Here is a 20536-nt window from a genome sequence, read left to right on the forward strand (position 1 = left end):
TTGTTTCCAAGGCTTTGTGCATTCGTATATAAGCACTTGAGATAACCTGCTGATCGCCCCTCATTCCCAGTATGAGGCAGGAGCCCTCCCCTCACAGACATTCCTGCCTGTGCTTCCTCCCGGTATCCCGTTTTCCCACTTACCTCAGGGCTTTGGTCTCATTCCCCCGGTGAACCTAGTTTAAAGCCCTCCTCACTTGGTTAGCCAGCCTGCTGGCAAAGATGCTCTTCCCTCTCTTCGTAAGATGGAGCCCGTCTCTGCCCAGCACTCCTCCTTCATGGAACACCATCCCATGGTCAAAGAATCCAAAGCCTTCTCTCCGACACCACCTGCGTAGCCATTCGTTGACTTCCACGATTCGACGGTCCCTACCCAGGCCTTTTCCTTCCACGGGGAGGATGGACGAGAACACCACTTGCGCCTCAAACTCCTTTATCCTTCTTCCCAGAGCCACGTAGTCCGCAGTGATCTGCTCAAGGTCATTCTTGGCAGTATCATTGGTGCCCACGTGGAGAAGCAGGAAGGGGTAGCGATCCGAGGGCTTGATGAGTCTCGGCAGTCTCTCCGTCACATCGCGAATCTTAGCCCCTGGCAAGCAGCAGACTTCTCGGTTTTCCCGGTCAGGGCGGCAGATAGATGACTCAGTCCCCCGGAGGAGAGAGTCCCCTACCACCACCACCCGCCTCCTCCTCTTGGGAGTGGTGGTCATGGAACCCCCAACCTCAGGACATCGCATCTCATGCCTTCCAACCAGCGGAGTCTCCTTCTGCTTTCTCCCCCCAGACATATCATCTGGTCCACTCTCCGCAATGGTACCTGTGGAGAGAACATGAAAGCGGTTAGTTACCTGTGTCTGTGTTACTGGAACCCGGACATTCCGTTTTCTTCCTCTGGAGGTCACATGTTGCCAAGCTTCTTCACTGGCCTCTTGGCTCCTCTGTGCAACCTGCTCTATATCTTTAGAGCTTTGTGCCCCTAGAAGCATATCCTGAGTTTTGTCCAGAAAATCCTCAGTTTCTCGTATGCAACGCAGGGTCATTATCTGTTGCTCCAGACCTTCAATCTTCTCTTCCAATATGGAGACCAGCTTGCACTTTGTACAGACAAAGTCGCTTCTGTCCTGTGGAAGAAAGACAAACATGGCACATCCAGTGCAGGTCACAACAGCTGAACCCCCGCCTCTCCATATCACCTTCCTACTATGAGCTTCCTCAGAGCAGTTTGCAAGATGTACGCCCCACTGGGCTCACTCCAGGCGAACTCCCAGGCAAACTCCTGCTGTGAGCTGCTCTGCTGTCCCCCTCTGCTCAGCTGGTTCGCCGCCGCTCAGCTGGTTCGCGAAGCTCTGGCTATTTTTAAACAGCCAGGCTTCCCTGACACAAACAAACAGACAGCCCTAATGCCCGCCCCCTGCAGGCTAGCAGCCAATCAGGCACTCACTCAGGCTCTCACACTGCCCTCCCAGCAAACACACGCTCGGATACTTACTCAGCAAACAAACACACACTCGGATACTTACCAGTCCCAGGCAAACTCCTGCCTGGGAGTAAACATCTTGAATACTGCATGCAGATGTAGTCACCCCATCTCAAGTAACATACGTTGGGATTAGAAAAGGTTCAGAAAAGGGCAACAAAATTTATTAGGGGTATGGAACAGCTTCCGTATGAGGAGAGATTAATAAAACTGGGACTTTTCAGCTTGGAAAAGAGACAACTAAGGGGAGGTATGATTGAGGTCTATAAAATCATCACTGGTGTGGAGAAAATACATAAGGAAGTGTTATTCACTCCTTCTCATAACACAAGAACTAGGGGGTCATAAAATGAAATTAATAGGCAGCAGGTTTAAAAGAAACAAAAGGAAGTATTTCTTCACACAATGCACAGTCAACCTCTGGAACTCTTTGCCAGAGGATGTTGTGAAGGCCAAGCCTATAACAAGGTTCAAAAAAGAACTAGATAAGTTCATGGAGGATACATCCATCAATGGCTATTAGGATGGGCAGGGATGGTGTCCCTAGCCTCTGTTTGCCAGAAGATGGGAATGGGCAACGGGATGATCACTTGATGATTACCTGTTTTGTTCATTCCCTCTGGGGGCACCTGGCATTGGCCACTGTCGGAAGACAGGATACTGCGCTAGATGGACCTTTGGTCTGACCCAGTATGGCCATTCTTATTTTCTAGTAATAATTTTTATTTATCGCTGTTTATTTTATTTGATTTTATTTGATTTATTTATTTATTTGGGAAATGTGATACCGACATTGGTGTCATTATCTTTCCTCCAACAAGTAAAATTTTCTACAAATTTGTCTCCTCATTATTATTATTATTATTATTACTATTATTATTATTATTATTATTATGGGAGAGATTTTAGAACCAGAAACACCACTATCATCAATAAGAGCTTTGTCATTGACTTCAGGGAGTGGAGGATCAAGCAGTAAATGCACAAGTCCTAGAACAATACTGTTGATAATATTAGGGCCTGAAATTACACTCCTTGCACCCCTAAAGCTCCCAACAAAGTTGCTGGATATGTAGGATATGCCAGGAAGCAGGACTGGGCTCTAATTCTGCAGGGAATTCAGAACTTTCACAGCTTGGAAATACTCACTTTTTGATATTGAACTCCAATGTAGTCACATGATTAGTAAAACATAAATTTAATGTTTATCGAGGTGCTAAGGATTCATATAATGAAAACATTTCTTTCAATCTACATTAACTGTAAATATTCTTAAACAACTTGCTTTTCAAATATTTTCTCCTAATAGAAACTGTTCTATGAAGTTGTTTGCTGTTAATTTTTATTGTTGTGATTATTGGTAATAAAGGAACACCAACTTGAAACTCATATGAAATATCACAATAATGTATTGATGATAATTCAGTAGGTAGGAGATGAGAACATAGAGTACATGATTTAAGATGTATCTCCACTGAGGATGAAATTCCCCTCCTGCTGGAGGTGACATGAAGTGGGAGACAAGGGGGACTCTGTGCCCTCCTGCACAGCGGGGAAGGGCTTCATGCCAGCTTGGTATCAGTTTTTCCCCTTTGTGCAGAGTTGTTTCTGATAGATAGAAGTTAGGTCTATTCTTGGTGTCATCTTGTTATTTACAAAATATGTAGAGGAAAGTCTTTTATCCTAGAACACAGTAGAAACCAACAACAGCAGACACTTTCCTTGCTCAGAAAATCCCCAATCTTCCACTGTAGTGAGCTCTGTGCCCAAGGAGCCCTATCTGCTTCCGTTCACACCCATAAGTCCTTTGCCAGGTTTCTTTTGGTTTTCTACCTCCAACACACACACATGCACACATGTGCACACACATGGTCTTTTAGCCCCTGAGTTCACTATCAGTGATAGCCCTGTTAATCTACCTGGGTTGGCTTTGTGCCCAGTGCACTGGGCAGTAGTTTTCATTATTTCTAGCTGGATCACAACATAAAAGGCCATAATAATTCTTTCTACTGAACCTGAAAGCAGATGCTTGGGTTTAAGAAAGTCTGTGATTCTCTTTGGATCAAAATCCCATTAACACCTGCCAAAATAACGTCAACAACTGCTGAGAAAGAGGTGTGTGTGTGTGTGGCTATATGTACTATAAATCTGTGCAGGAAGCCAGAAGCTGGGGCTAGGGAGGGTTTGTTGCAGAAGCTGGACAGTGAAGTACAGGGAGAAATGGAGATAGAGACAGGAGTTTTAGGGATAGCTCTATTTCCTTATTATAACAACATGATCTGGTCAGTGATATAGAAAATGACTCTGTTGATCTTTACCATTGTCACATGACAAGTATCAGATCAGCAGAGAAATGGGACTGAAGCCGCCAGGCCAGGATTTTGTAGATTCCAGATAGGGGATGTGCAGGAGCTGCAGCTCAGATCAAAGTGAGTACACTGGCCATTGCGAGGCTTCAGAGGTGCTCTGTGTCCTGCTTGTGGTATCTTTACTGAAATCTCTTTTTGCTAACAAAGTGCAGTGCACCTGAGCACTATAGTGCTGGGCCCTACAGAAACACCCCATGGTAGGTAAGTAAATAAATGCATCTATTCCAGGGAGGGAAAAATTCCTAGCAACTTTCAGGTTTAAAACCAAGCCCTTTTTGAATCATCACAGCTAAATATTGTCAATTGTAACATCTCTCTGCCCAACACTCCCATAACTCAGACACTGCCCTCTTTACCGATAGTGTGAATTTCATACATAGAGAATACAGCCTTTCAACTGTGTATCCAGGGGGATAGAAGCTCTGGACGATAAAACTTGATATAATAATGAATATTTATTTCTCTACATTTTTAGGGAAACTTACTGCAGAGCTTGGTAAGTCTCCTTTTGCTTCTTTGTGTTTTTTGCACACACTTGTATAGTGATCAGAGTGTTTTGTTGTCATTGTGGTGTTGACGTTTATTTAGCTTTTTTGTTAGGTTGATTGATTTGCGGGGGGCAGGGTTGTTTTTCTTATTATTTATTTCTTGGGAGAGGTTGTTTTTCTTATTTCAATTTCGATTTTAAAAAATGTGGAATAGAGGTAAGGCTGATCAATGTCACACAGAATAAACAAAATAATATAAGGGATTTGAAAAGAAAGGAGCAGTCAGATTTAACTTTGATCCTGACAATACTGAGAAATAGTACAGAAAAGAAGTGGAAAGTGGATCTTTGTCATAAAATTGAAATTAAATTGGCAATGTTTTGAAGAAAAATGTTTGTTTCTGAAAAAGGCAATTTGTCAAGAAAAACACTTTTAATTCAAAAATTAGGATTAGCTTTCAGATTTGACTTGCTGTGTCTGAGTAGAACTCATGGGGCTCAGTGGAGCGACTCCGATCTGTAAAGTTAAGCACGTGCAGCCATCTTTTCACGATTGCTGCACATATATGTTCTATTCTGTTCCCTCTGAAATAGATGGGAGATTTTTCACTGACCTCGGTGGGACCAGGTTCAGGCTTTTCTGACCAGGTATTTTGCATCCTAATTCTAATGTGTCCGTTGAAAAATCGGATCGTAAGTTTTTTGACAGTTGCATAGTTAATGGGACCTGACATAATACAAAAGAGTGTGTTAAAGGTGTAGCCTCTGTGAGGCTTACACAACCTTACACAATCTAGGTTTCTGATTGTTTATTTTATCATAAATGTCTGATAGACATTATAAATCTATTTTTCCCTCAGTGTATCATTCTGTACCCTATTGAATCCTAGAGAATTTCTTCTGGGGAATGCTCATCTCTGATTATGTGGTTGGTTTCAGGCTGGAGAAAGCTTGCTGCCCCTCTGAAAAAAGGTAATTGAAGATCATACTGTATCAATGTCCATCACCTTTCATAAGAAAATGTTGCACCTTCTCCTTGATTGCAGCAGTGAGTAGTTCAGGGCAGACCTCACAAGCATCCTGTATGTCGGTGCACATCAGGATGTGAGGCAGGTTTTATGCCTATGTCCTGCCACAGCACAATGCACCCAGATCGTACACAGCTCCTCCCACTCCTCTGTCTGCATGTGCACTGCCCCCTGCAGCGCTTTCTGAGAGCACCTCCCAGTCATTGTACAATGGAACATGACCCTGCCCAGCTGCTACCCCAGGGTCAAGGCCTGCACTGTCTTCCCATCAGTCGCCTTCCTGTTCCTGCTCATGTCTCCTCCTCACTCTTCTTCAGCCCTCACTGCCTGGGAGAGGGACAGAGCCATGCTCTGCAGACAAGGAGCAACTGAATTCTGTGTCTGGTGTCTAGATACCATGATGATGGAGATGGGAAAAGTGTTGACTAGAATTACAGCTAGAGGGGCTGGGGTAAGCGAGGAAATGAAATGTAGGGGAGGAAGATCCTGCTTCCTGCACATGAGCCAGAGCGAGCAGCGGAGGAGAGATGGGTGGGGGAGTGAAGGTGGTGGTGGGAAGGAGAGGAAGGGAAGGGAAGGGTGGGATGATGAGCAGTTTTGAAGATGATAGGAATTAACAGGAGGGTGAGTGCAGTTCCCCAGAGCAGCCGCCCTTGGGAGAAACGGGACCTGCTGCTGAGCAGTGAAATCTGAGGCATGTCAAGTCCTTGCTCCATGTGGCCTGTTGCTGTCTGAGGCAGGAGCACGTCAGAGATCCCGCATTTGGAGAGGGGAGGAGCGTGAGGAGGCCCATATCACATTGAAAGGAGGAAGCAGCTGGGAAACAAAAGGACTCATGCTGGAAATAAGGCACTTCAGGGGGAGGGGAGCTGTGTCAATATTCTTGACTTCATATAATCTGCTGTGTCCCCCTGGGGATACCAGGATTCCTGTGTCCCCCCAGGGATACTAGTCCCCTCCGTGGGGAGAGGTGGGGCCAGGAGGGGATAGACTGATTCTGAGGCCTGGCCCAGCTGATCTCTTCACTCTGTTACTGACACATCTCTGCCAGGGGAGTGACTCTCCCCTGCACTGTGCTGAGATCTCAGAGCTGCTCCGCATTCCGACCTGGTAAATTCTGGAGGAAGGTGATTCCCTAAGTCACACTCCATCTGGGGCAGATTCTGTCACTGACATGATCAAACTCTCCCGCAAGGCTGAGCTCTGCCCTTAATGGTCTGATTTTTTCTTTCGCAGAGAATGTGACTCTGGATCCAGACATGGCTCATCCCCAGCTTCTCCTGTCTGTGGATTGCAAAAGTGTCAAACGGCTATTCACATGGCTGGATTGCCTCGACAATCCTAAGAGATTTGATTATGAACCTTGTGTGCTGGGCTATGAGGGGTTCACCTCAGGGAGACATTATTGGGAGATGGAGGTGGGACGTGGGGGATACTGGGCTGTGGGGATCGCCAGAGAGTCTGTGAGGAGGAAAGGAGAGATCATATTTAGCACTGAGGAGGGGATCTGGGCTGTGGGCCATTGGGGTAATCAGTACCTCGCTGTCACTTCTCCTCGCTCCCCATTGGCCCTGAAGCTGGTACCCAGGAAGATCCGGGTTTCTCTGGACTATGAAGTGGGGAAGGTGGCATTTTTTGATGCTGATAAAGGGGTACTGATATTCACTTTCCCATTGGCTTCCTTTGCTGGGGAGAAAATCCACTCTTGGCTCTGGGTCTGGGATTTGCAATCGCAGCTCAGACTGTGTCCCTGAGACACAGGAAGAAATACCCCTCTGGGACACTTGTCATCAGCCACTCACGGATCCTCATCCTAAGATGCTGGAGGTCTCCAATGTTCCTGCAGAGCCTGTAATGCACAGTATCTATAAACCTGGGGGAGGGGTGGTGTCCCTTGATTTAAGAGCCATTGAGAGCAGAGATGGAGGAGGACAAGCCAATTTCCTTGGTCCTAAGATTGTGCAGCCTGTCTGTCACTAGTCTCTGCAATCCAAGAGAACTCTAGCCACTGGTCAGGTTAGTAGCTAAGGGTGTGTCTATACTGCAGCGTATGCTCCATCCTGCCTTGCACGCATGTGCACACATTAGTCAAGTCCACTTATAAAAGTCCACCCTGCCGAGCTGCACATGATCCGTACCCCATACACGTGTGTTGACATGAATGCTGTAGTTTCGTGTTTGGCACTAGGATTTCTAGGGACATGGAGTGCACATTTGGCAGGCTGAAGGCAATGTGGTGCCACCTACAGACCATTTGGACACCAACATAGCCAATGCCATCCATATGGCTGTGGTCTGCTGTGCTCTGCCTAGCATCTGCGAGGAGAAAGACATTGCTGGTTTGCAGTCCCATACAGACATCCAGAATGTGCAGCTGTCATCCAGGGGTGCCGGAATGGGGAGTCAGGGGTCCATGGCCCCATCACTTTTAAAAACGGGGGACTATGCCCTCCAACTTTTAACAAGCCGTAAGAGCAAGCGATGGGGGGGCAGAGAGGAGTGAGCAGGGGTAGGGCCTTACGGGGCAGAGGTGGTGTGAGGGTGGGGGCTCAGGAGGAAGGGGTGATGTGGGAGCAGGGCATTGGGAGAAGGGGTAGTGGGGGAGGGCAGGGCCAGAGTTCAGGTGCCGGTGGCCCCCCACACTTTTATGGAGCTTCCATCACTCCTGCTGTCATCACAGAGGTTGGGTCCAGGTGAACAAGGGAAACAAGGGATGGCTTACAAACCTACATCCTTGCAGCACTGGGTGATGTGGAGATGTGATGAGGGACTGTAATGCTGTACATTGGCATTGTGTCTATTTCCTATGTGCTGATTTGCTCTTGGTTATTTGCTGTTGCTTTTAAAAGAATCTGATATTTATTTAAAATCTTTGGATACAACTTCCTGACTCTTCCTTTATTTCCTGACACTCGTATGCCAATGTATTGTTTAACCCAGCCAATTCATTAACAAAACAAAATACTGAAATAACCCAAAGACCATTGCAGGCACCATAACTTCCTGTCCACAAATAATTCTTCAGAAGTATGCAGTTTGAAATAAAGTGCAAAGCTATGCAAAAGGGGACCAATAGCTAAAGTCCAAGCTCCATGGGCTCACTAATAGTGGAACTGGAAGTCAGAAGGGCACCTCCAGTTCTCCTTCCCCCTAGTCAAAATGTTGATCTTATTGAATGCTGTTTTATGAGGGTGGAATGCACATGGTACATCTGCCCATTTCACTCCATGCATTGCTCAGAGCCCACCCAACCCCAGAGTTTTCCAGTGGCTGCTGGATGTGGTAGCATGGAAGTCGGTCTGCAGGCAGTGGGGATGGTGCTGAAGGTGGTGCTGGAGCTGGTATTGAGGGCTGCAGCTATCAGGGGGTAGCCTTTAATTTTATTTAAAGTGAATTTTGCAATGTGGTATTACACCACCGTGGGTTCGGCTCTGGCAGCTACAGTTTTAAGCTTAACACAGTGAAAGTTACCTTTGCTACTTGCTTTAGATTTAGAGTTTTTAGGAACACAAAGACCAAAGGTAGTGACCACACATACATTTACCAGTGCAAGGTTTATTTTATTTTATAAGTTTTATTAAAGTTACAATTAAAGTTATAATTACCCACGCAAACAGAAACTTTATACAGACCTCTGCACAAGTTACAAATATAGTTATACTTTCTTAATAGTGTTAGGGATTGAATGGGTCTTTTATGGCTTGATTATTAGTAGAGGGATGGTTTCTGCTGGAGTCTTCCATAGGGAGCTCAATTTTTCCGTGTTGGGCATTTTTTTAAATAATGTGATTTTGCTGATACCTACATTTTGTGCATGTTTATGAAAGTGTTAACCTTTTTTTATGGATTTGTGTTTCCTGGAAACTAAAGGGATCCCAATTTTTTTATATGTGTAAGTTTTTTTAATTTTTATGAGCATTGACACACAAGCTGTATTTTGTGGTTAAGACACATGTTGGAGACAGATGTGCCTTTACAGTATTTTTATGATTTACTATTAATTTTGTATGTGGAGGGGGTAATTTTGTGCAATATTACCACTTGGTACCTTTTTTTCATAATTTTATGGCATTGCCATAAACATTTAAACATTGCCCCCCATGCAGGGAAGAAATAATCACCCCATATTACATTCTGTGTCAAGACAAGGCCAACATGTTTGAACTTTGTCATTGATCTGGTATGTTTTTATTCCATCTTCATATTACTGAGAAGCTCCTTCTAGCAACAAACACAGATCAAAGGTACAGCATGGTAAGAATTTGAGGGTTAATTCATTAAAAATAAGTAAGTAGGCAGGTAGGTAGGTTCTGGTTGGGGGTTTTGGGTAATCAGGTCAGGGGCCTGTTACCTGTAGTAGTTTCAAGAAGGAAACCTTGAAGCCCTGAGGAAGCCTTGTAGGACATTACACAATGGGATAGAAAGCAATGGAGAGAGCTAGTAAGCTACCAGGGTGGGCATTGGAAATGTGCTCATCATAGGACTCTCACTCCCTGCCTGGAGTTTCTCTGTATGAAACATTGTCAAGAATCAAATGCTCTATTTGGGGGAAATTCAGGGGAACATTAACTAGATACAGAGCTAGGATGCAGGGGAGTGATTACAGCAGAGCCGATTTCCCTGCTGTCCTTCCACCACCCCATTCAAGACAGGGTAGCACAAACGCACAAAACCAGGAGGCCAAGTACTGAGGTCAATAAAAGACTTTTCTACTGAATACAGCCACTGGGACTTATAATCTACACTGCCAGGGACAAAGCTTTAATGCCAGTCACAGCAGAACTCGATGTCATTCTGTCGGTGTAACAGAGCTACAAACGCAGCAGGCAATGCAGAGATGTGCCATCATGCTTGCTCAGCCCGCAGTCCTGAATCCTTTTAAATAAAACAATAAGTGCAAAGATAATAAAAATGAATCACTAGCTGCATGTTTAATCACATGAATGAATCACATGGTAGTGTTTTCTGGAGCTGTCCCCATCCTCTTTCCTCTGGCAGGGGTGAAAGTGAGCCGGTACGGTGTACCGGTAAGAACCCGCACCAGCCCATACCCAGCCCGCCCCTTTTGCCTCCCCTGTCAGCGGCCCTGCCAGTAGGGTCCGTACCGCCAGGGCCGCCAGCAGGGGAGGCAAAAGGGGCAGGGACATTAAAGCGCTGCTGCTGAGGCAAAGGACCCTGTAGCACTTTAACGTCCCTGCCCCTTTTGCGCCCCCCCCCCCCCGCCCCGGCAGCCGACGGGCCTGGGCAGGGTCAAAGGGAGCAGCTGTCCTGGGGCCAGCGATTTAAAAGGGCCTGGGACTCCTGATGCCACTGCAGCTACCGCAGCAGCGGCGTCCGGGGTCCCGGGCCCTTTAAATCAACAGGAGCCCCACGCGTCCTGGAAAGGCTGGCTGGGGGATGCTGACCCCCCAGCCCTGCCCCTTCGGCCCGAAGCCCCGCCCCGTACCAGTAAGTGTCCTCAGTTACTTTCACCCCTGTCCTCTGGCCTAAGCACAACACGGTCCCTGCTCAGAAGCACGTCATGCAAGGCTCTGTGCTCGGAACAGTGCTGAGCACCCAGACTCCTCATCTCACAGGCAGTTTGCACCTGACCTGTTGTTGCCATCCTTAGCCTGATGTTAGAGGGTCTTCAGGTTTCTGAGGTGCTCACTGAACTGCACACCAGTACAGTTGATTCCCCCTCCACCCGCCACTGTGAGCCAGTCTCATACTGGTGCCGGTTTCAGGTGCTTTTCCCAAGGTCATGTTTGTTGCTGTATTCACACCACGTGTTAAGAAGAATCCCAGAGTGCTCCTCAGAGTAGCTAGTAGCACACTGGGTGGTGAGCATGAGATTGCTACCTAAATTGTTCAATATCTTCATAAATGATCTGGAGGATGGTGTGGATTGCACCCTCAGTAAGTTTGCAGATGACACTAAACTGGGAGGAGAGGTAGATACACTGGAGGGTAGGGATAGGATACAGAGGGACCTAGACAAATTAGAGGATTGGGCCAAAAGAAATCTGATGAGGTTCAACAAGGACAAGTGCAGAGTCCTGCACTTAGGACGGAAGAATCCCATGCACGGCTACAGACTAGGGACCGAATGGCTAGGCAGCAGTTCTACAGAAAAGGACCTAGGGGTTACAGTGGACGAGAAGCTGGATATGAGTCATAGAATCATAGAATATCAGAGTTGGGAGGGACCGCGGGAGGTCATCTAGTCCAACCCCCTGCTCAAAGCAGGACCGATCCCCAATTAAATCGTCCCAGCCAGGGCTTTGTCAAGCCTGACCTTAAAAATTTCTAAGGAAGGAGATTCCACCACCTCCCTAGCTAACGCATTCCAGTGTTTCACCACCCTCCTAGTGAAAAAGTTTTTCCTAAAAGTCAACAGTGTGCCCTTGTTGCCAAGAAGGCCAATGGCATTTTGGAATGTATAAGTAGGGGCATTGCCAGCAGATCGAGGGACATCATCGTTCCCCTCTATTCGACATTGGTGAGGCCTCATCTGGAGTAATGTGTCCAGTTTTGGGCCCCACACTACAAGAAAGGGTGTGAAAAAATTGGAAAACATCCAGCAGAGGGCAACAAAAATGATTAGGGGACTGGAACACATGACTTATGAGGAGGCTGTGGGAGCTGGGATTGTTTAGTCTGCGGAAAAGAAGAATGAAGGGCGGATTGGATAGCTGCTTTCAATACCTGAAAGGGGGTTCCAAAGAGGATGGATCTAGACTGTTCTCAGTGGTAGCTGATGACAGAACAAGGAGTAATGGTCTCAAGTTGCAGTGGGGGAGGTTTAGGTTGGTGTCAAGGTTCCTCCCCCACTCTGAACTCTAGGGTACAGATGTGGGGACCTGCATAAAAAAAAACCTCCTAAGCTTATCTTTACCAGCTTAGGTCAAAACTTCCCCAAGGTACAAAATATTCCACCCTTTTGTCCTTGGATTGGCCGCTACCACCACCAAACAAATACTGGTTACTGGGGAAGAGCTGTTTGGACACGTCTTTCCCCCCAAAATACTTCCCAAAACCTTGCACCCCACTTCCTGGACAAGGTTTGGTAAAAAGCCTCACCAATTTGCCTAGGTGACTACAGACCCAGACCCTTGGATCTTAAGAACGATGAACAATCCTCCCAACACTTGCACCCCACCCCTTTCCAGGGAAATGTTGGATAAACAGCTTCACCAATTTGCATAGGTGACCACAGACCCAAACCTTTGGATCTGAGAACAATGAAAAAACATTCAGTTTTCTTACAAAAAGACTTTTAATAGAAATAGAAGTAAATAGAAAAAAAAATCCCCCCTGTAAAATCAGGATGGTAAACACTTTACAGGGTAATTAGATTCAAAACATAGAGAACCCCTCTAGGCAAAAACCTTAAGTTACAAAAAAGATACACAGACAGAAATAGTTATTCTATTCAGCACAATTCTTTTCTCAGCCATTTAAAGAAATCATAATCTAACACGTACCTAGTTAGATTACTTACTAAAAGTTCTAAGGCTTCATTCCTGGTCTATCCCCGGCAAAGACAAAATATAGACAGACACACATACACTTTTGTTTCTCTCCCTCCTCCCAGCTTTTGAAAGTATCTTGTCTCCTCTTTGGTCATTTTGGTCAGGTGCCAGCGAGGTTACCTTTAGCTTCTTAACCCTTTACAGGTGAGAGGAGATTTCCTCTGGCCAGGAGGGATTTTAAAGGGGTTTACCCTTCCCTTTATATTTATGACAGTGGGATATTAGGAAAAACTTTTTCACTAGGAGGGTGGTGAAACACTGGAAGCCTGACCTTAAAAACTTTGTCAAGCCTGACCTTAAAAACTTCTAAGGAAGGAGATTCTACCACCTCCCTAGGTAACGCATTCCAGTGTTTCACCACCCTCCTAGTGAAAAAGATTTTCCTAATATTCAACCTAAACCTCCCCCACTGCAACTTGAGACCATTACTCCTTGTCCTGTCCTCTTCTACCACTGAGAATAGTCTAGAACCATCCTCTCTGGAACAACCTCTCAGGTAGCTGAAAGCAGCTATCAAATCCCCCCTCATTCTTCTCTTCTGCAGACTAAACAATCCCAGCTCCCTCAGCCTCTCCTCATAAGTCATGTGTTCCAGACCCCTAATCATTTTTGTTGTCCTTTGCTGGACTCTCTCCAATTTATCCACGTCCTTCTTGTAGTGTGGGGCCCAAAACTGGACACAGTACTCCAGATGAGGCCTCACCAATGTCGAATAGAGGGGAACGATCACGTCCCTCGATCTGCTCGCTATGCCCCTACTTATACATCCCAAAATGCCATTGGCCTTCTTGGCAACAAGGGCACACTGCTGACTCATATCCAGCTTCTCGTCCACTGTCACCCTTAGGTCCTTTTCCGCAGAACTGCTGCCTAGCCATTCGGTCCCTAGTCTGTAGGTGTGCATTGGGTTCTTCCGTCCTAAGTGCAGGACCCTGCACTTATCCTTATTGAACCTCATCAGATTTCTTTTGGCCCAATCCTCCAATTTGTCTAGGTCCTTCTGTATCCTATCCCTCCCCTCCAGCATATCTACCACTCCTCCCAGTTTAGTATCATCCGCAAATTTGCTGAGAGTGCAATCCGCACCATCCTCCAGATCATTTATGAAGATATTGAACAAAACCGGCCCCAGGACCGACCCCTGGGGCACTCCACTTGACACCGGCTGCCAACTAGACATGGAGCCATTGATCACTACCCGTTGAGCCCGACAATCTAGCCAACTTTCTACCCACCTTATAGTGCATTCATCCAGCCCATACTTCCTTAACTTGCTGACAAGAATACTGTGGGAGACCGTGTCAAAAGCTTTGCTAAAGTCAAGAAACAATACATCCACTGCTTTCCCTTCATCCACAGAACCAGTTATCTCATCATAGAAGGTGATTAGATTAGTCAGGCATGACCTACCCTTGCTGAATCCATGCTGACTGTTCCTGATCACTTTCCTCTCATGTAAGTGCTTCAGAACTGATTCCTTGAGGACCTGCTCCATGATTTTTCCGGAGACTGAGGTGAGGCTGACTGGCCTGTAGTTCCCAGGATCCTCCTTCTTCCCTTTTTTAAAGATTGGCACTACATTAGCCTTTTTCCAGTCATCCGCCACGAGTTTTCAAAGATAATGGCCAATGGCTCTGCAATCACAGCCGCCAATTCCTTTAGCACTCTCGGATGCAACTCGTCCGGCCCCATGGACTTTTCTAAATAGTCCCTAACCACCTCTTTCTCCACAGAGGGCTGGCCATCTCTTCCGCATTTTGTGATGCCCAGCGCAGCAGTCTGGGAGCTGTCCTTGTTAGTGAAAACAGAGGCAAAAAAAGCATTGAGCACATTAGCTTTTTCCACATCCTCTGTCACTAGGTTGCCTCCCTCATTCAGTAAGGGGCCCACACTTTCCTTGGCTTTCTTCTTGTTGCCAACATACCTGAAAAAACCCTTCTTGTTACTCTTGACATCTCTTGCTAGCTGCAGCTCCAGGTGCGATTTGGCCCTCCTGATTTCAATCCTACATTCCCGAGCAATATTTTTATACTCTTCCCTGGTCATATGTCCAACCTTCCACTTCTTTTAAGCTTCTCTTTTATGTTTAAGATCCGCTCGGATTTCACCGTTAAGCCAAGCTGGTCGCCTGCCATATTTACTATTCTATTTATTCAAAGCGTCCCCATGGCAAAGTTCCTTTGTGAATCCAGCCCTAAGGGGAAAGCAGCATGTGACCCATTTTGCATGTCAAGTGTGTGCGGGAGAGATGTGGGAACCTAGGCCCAGATTCTCAAAGGTATTTCAGCATGTAACATCCATTGATTTCAATGGCAGTTTGGCACCTGAACGCTTTTGAGGTTCTGGGCCTTTATGTCTGCAGTAACCCCTGTTGCAGAAGTGCGACCAGCTATTTGCTCTATCCAATGTTAGCAATCAGGGCACAATTAGATATAAGACTAGTTCTTTTAAGGCTCTCTTGGGCAGAAAAAAGGCAAGAAAACAACACACACAAACAACAGAAATCAGACGGTCTCATTTCTGCTATCATTTCACGTCCAAAGGTTGGATCTGTGTGTGTGCGTCTTTCTGGGTTTCCTTCTGAGTTCCTTACCCATATGTAACTCACAGCTACTTACAACAATACCTGCTGCTTAGCCAAGATTGTGCCTGTGAGTTTAATAACACTCCCTTAGGTCGGAGTTTACATTTTTCCCCAGAGCCTCCAGGGTCTGTTACTTTAACACAGAATTCACTCTGGATCAGCAAACAACATGAGACAAGTCCAGGCAGGGAAACACCCATCTGTGGCTGCCAGTTGAACACAGTTCTTAAACACACAAAAATGAACTTTACCCGACTCACTCCCTGCACAGAGCCAGGACCACACATAAACCTGCAGAGTCTCCAAGTTGAAGCAACTTGTTTCACCTCTCTAGAGCATGCTGAAGAACCAGCCACCATGGACTCTGTGTGCTGGGAGGGACAGGACACAATTGTCTCTTCTTACCTCACATATTTCCTTATTTATTTTTTCTCTTCTCCTTTTCATTCTCCCCCCCTTGAAGCTCCTCCTTTTTCTTTTCCTCTCCCTCCTGATTCCTCCCTTGTTCATGTTGTTCACATCACAGAACCTCCCATTGCTAACACAGCACATGTGATACACAGCGGAAGGCAGAGGCAGCAGAACCACAGTGGGACCAGCAGCCATGGCCTCTGGAAGTTCAGCGGGGGCACTGCAAGATGAAGTAAGTTGTACCATCTGTCTGGAGGATTTCAAAGATCCAGTGGTTATAGACTGTGGCCGCAGGTTCTGTCGAGCCTGCATCACTCAGTACTGGGGGGGATGGGAAGAGAGGGCACATGGGCCTTTTACACTGCCCTGTGTGCAGAGCATGGATTCAGACGGGGAATCTCCGGCCCAACTGGCAGCTGGCCAGTGTAGTTGAAAAAATTAAACAGCTGGATTTAAAAAATGCAAAAGAAGGAAACGAGAATGTGGACATAAACCCAAAGCTGTTCTGTGAGGCTGGGCAAGATGCCATCAGCGTGGTGCGCCCAGAGTCCCAGCCTCACGCATCTCACCCAGTGCGGCCACCGCAGATAGAAAGAGCTTCCCAGGACCACCAGTTAGGAAGAATCACAGACCTTGGATAACTGAACACTTACACTTTACTGTTGACACTAACAGCCTAATTGGATGGACTTTTCTTTGTGGTACTGAGTTTTCTCTAATGCACTTTGCTGTATTTAAACTAGGGCTGTCAAATGAATAAAAAAAAATCACAATTAATCATGAGATAAAAAATAATAGTGATTAATCACAGTTTTAATTGTACTGTTAAACAATAATAAAATACCAATTTAAATTTATTATAAATATTTTTGGAAGTTTATTTTACATTTTCAAATATATTGATTTCAATTACAAGACAGAATACAAAGTGTACACTGCTCACTTTATTTTATTTTTTATTACATATACATGCACTGTAAAAAAGATAAACAAAAGAAACAGTATTTTTCAATTCACCTCATACTAGTACTGTAGTACAATCTCTTTATTATGAAAGTGCAACATACAATTGGAGAATTTTTTTATCCATAATTGCACTCAAAAACAAAACCATGTAAAACTTTAGAACCCACAAGTCAACTCAATTCTAATTCTTGTTCATCCAATTGCTAAGAGAAACACGTTTGTTTACATTTATGGGAGATAATGCTGCCCACTTCTTATTTGCAATGTCACCTGGAAGTGAGAACAAAAGTTCACAAGGCACTGTTGTAATATAATATGAGCACTATATACTTTGTATTCTGTGTTGTAAATGAAATCAGTATATTTGAAAATGTGGAAAAATATGCAAAAATATTTACAAACAATGTAAATTACTATTTTATTAATGTTTAAGAGTGCGATTAAAACTGCGATTAATCTTGACTATTTTTTTAATCTAGTTAATTTATTTTGAGTTAATTCCTTGAGTGAACTGTTATTAATTGACAGCCCTATTTTAAACAGTAAGGCAAAGGCATTTAGGTGTTTAACTCCTATTGATGTCAATGGGAGTTAGGTGCCTAAATACTTTGAGGATCTGGGCCTAAGCTCTCTGGGCAAGGGACTGCTTTTTTAATGCTTGTACAGCACCTAGCACAATGGGGTTACAGCCCCTTACTAGGGCTCCTCAGTATTACTGCACTACAGAGAAATGTAATAATAATTAACACTAAATACTATATTGCTATTTTGTATTTTACTCCCTGCAATCAACATTTCCAGCTACCAAGATTATACATGCACTAGCCTTTCCTCACTGCTTCCCCACACCACAGCCTTAAGCAGCTACACCCTGCAACCTGTAGCAACACAGAATCATAGGGCTGGAAGAGACCTCTGTAGGTCATCTAATCCAATCCCCTGCTCAAAGTAGGACCAAAACCAACTAAGTCATCCCAGCCAAGGCTTTGTCAAGCTGGGCCTTAAAAACCTCAAAGGATGGCGATTCCACCACCTCCCTAGGTAACCCATTCCAGTGCTTCACCACCCTCCTAGTGAAATATGTACCCTGCACGCTGCCACCAGTCTAGACAAGGCCTTAGATTCACTGGGACAGGGACCGTGTCTTCCTGTGAGTTTGGATCTAATTCCAGTCAGTCCAGAAGACCCAAGCAAGTAACATGCCCTAAAATTGTGGGAAGCAGACTGAGCAATGGCTTTGCTTTGCCTATATGCTGTCCAGTGAAAGTGGCTAAGTGGGAGTAGTATAGTACCCCACACAGTCACATTGCTCTCCCCTGAGGCAGTAGAGATGCTCTGGGAGGCATTTAACCTAAGGTAGATTTATTATTATAATTAATTAATTACAGTAGCATATAGGAACCCATGTCAAGGACCAAGTGTTCTGATTAGCAATGGTCAGAAATTTTACATAGAAACTGTTCAATGGAAAAATGGGATTTTGACTAACTGAAAATTTTCACAGAAAGTGTCAACTTTTCTCTTTCTTTTTTTTCCTTCTTTTCAATTTGTGGTAGAAAACTAAAAGCCTGAAAGGCAAAACTTTTTTCAAAGTTTTCAGCTGAAAATTTCCAGCAGCTTTCATAATGGTCCCTTCTAGCCTTAAAATGCCTGAGTCAATAACAGGTGTTGTAACATGAATCTTTATTTAAAATGTACAGACTCATACATTTAACTCAGGAAGTTCCTTGCTGAATCATTGATGGTGGCCCACACACTTCCATGTATGACATCCGCTTCTACTTGTACTGTAGCACAATCACTTCAGCCATCCTCATGCTCAACATGTCTGGCCTTGCAGCATCAGAGACAATGTGAAATACTAACGGGTATGTTTGCACAGGCTGTTAGTGAACATGGAATGTGAACTCGTTTTTTCTTTTCCCCTTTTAGGATGAGGAATATACATTCATAAGGTATCGTGTGGTTCTCGTCTCCTTTTTTATTGTATTCCTATTACAAGCACTGAAGAAATACAAAGAGTGAACAGCTGAGCTGGAGATATTAATAAATGTGCTGTTTTTAGGACTGAATATTAGATATTTCAGGGCTCTGAAGATGTCCTTGCTGAATATATGCCTAACATCCTTGCAAAATGCATTAATATGAGGTTAATAGAAAACAAATATAAGGGTAAGTGAATGCTACTATCATCTAACATGCAAAATATGTACTATATTGATGAAGCATGAGAGAAAAGATAGGGATGCGGTGTATGCTGCACCTTAACTGTGCATTTCTTCATTCCACATTGTCTAGTTTTAAATAACTGACAAGTTCCAATTTGGATTTCAAACCATTCATATTTGTTTAAAAGCTGAACCCAGCCATAAGGACAATTTTGCCAAGTAATTTTCTGAGGGACAAATTCTGCCTTCACTTGCACCACTTCAAAGAGTGGGAAGAAATGGTCAATTTTTTAACACGGAGAAGAAGATTTTCAATGGGATACATCCTGGGACCAGAAGTGGTGAATATATTTATGATCTAGAGAATGGGGTGACAGATCACCTGGCAAAACTTGTGGACTACTCCGGTGTCTAGGTTTCTTGTACACTTAACCTTAACTCTGAAAATGTTGCCTCCTCCCATCAACCAAAATGCTCTGTGGAGGATTCTCACCCTCATGCTTTATACTGCCATGACAAAGCTGGGTTTTGTTTGTTTATATTTTAAAAAGCCCTGTTGTAGGTTGGGGTTAAACCTTGCTGAAGTCACACTTCAGTTGAACTTGTAGAAAACATTACACTCACTGATGAAATAAGAGTGATCTCAGTCCACAACAAGGCCCCCTTCAAGCTTTTCCCGCCTGCATGAGACTTAACAGCCGTCCTGGGCAAACCTCAGAGCCCTCCAGTGCACAGGTTTAGGAGGTTCTCATTTGAGGCCCACTGCAACCAGCCTTTTAGCCACTAGTCTGATGAGTCAACACTGACTCTGATTCTGTCACTGACATGACCAAACCCTCCCGAGGGCTCAGCTCTGCCTCTAACCCTCTGATTCGCTCTCCTCAGAGAATGTGACTCTGGATCCAGATACAGCAAATATGGAACTCATTGTGTCTGAGGATCGGAAGAGTGTGTGGTGGGGAGATTTTGCCTCGATTATTGTGTCCTGGGATCTGAGGGATTCACCTCAGGGAGACATTACTGGCAGGTGGAGTTGGCGGATAGGGCGACCTGGTGGATAGTAGGGGTGATCAGAGAGTCTGTTCCAAGGAAAGGAGGTGTCAGATTTTACCCTCAGCATGGGATTTGAGCTGTGGAACAGTACAGGGGACAGTACTATGCTCCTGGCTTCTCTAAATACTCCCTGCCACTGGATGGTAGTCTGAGAAAGATTGGGATTTATCTGGACTATGAAGGGATGCAGGTGACATTTTATGATACTATTAAAAGGACCCCAATCTCCACTTTCATTGCTGCCTGTTTCAAAGAGGAGAAAATCTTCCCTGTTTTCTGGGTTTGGGGTAAAAGATCCGAGCTCAGACTGTGTTCCTGAGAAGGGTAGCACATGATGTTGGGACTCTGTGCTGTCAGTCCATGGAGAGTGGGAAGGGATCAGGAAAAAATAAATCATTGTCTCTGAAAGGATGTCCTGCCTCTTGTTCATATCCTTTGTGATCATGAAGGATCACAGTAATCTGCAGGGTCAATGAATGG

The 20536-nt window shown here is 45.0% G+C and overlaps 2 protein-coding genes across 2 annotated transcripts in view; both read left to right on the forward strand.

Annotated features, from left to right (window-relative positions):
• LOC114020177 (butyrophilin subfamily 1 member A1-like) overlaps positions 1-8330 on the forward strand; it is a 53945-nt gene extending 45615 nt beyond the window's left edge. Inside the window, 3 exon segments of the mRNA XM_037913574.2 lie at positions 4321-4341; positions 5272-5304; positions 6597-8330. Of these exon segments, the coding sequence (XP_037769502.2) occupies positions 4321-4341; positions 5272-5304; positions 6597-7114 (572 nt within the window). The 3' untranslated portion in view covers positions 7115-8330.
• The window catches only part of LOC119567445 (maestro heat-like repeat-containing protein family member 1), an 850842-nt gene that overhangs the window by 773243 nt on the left and 57063 nt on the right, over positions 1-20536 (forward strand). The gene's annotated exons all lie outside the window — the stretch shown is intronic.

This window comes from Chelonia mydas, chromosome 14, assembly GCF_015237465.2.
Source record: "Chelonia mydas isolate rCheMyd1 chromosome 14, rCheMyd1.pri.v2, whole genome shotgun sequence".
NCBI classification, from domain to species: domain Eukaryota; kingdom Metazoa; phylum Chordata; order Testudines; family Cheloniidae; genus Chelonia; species Chelonia mydas.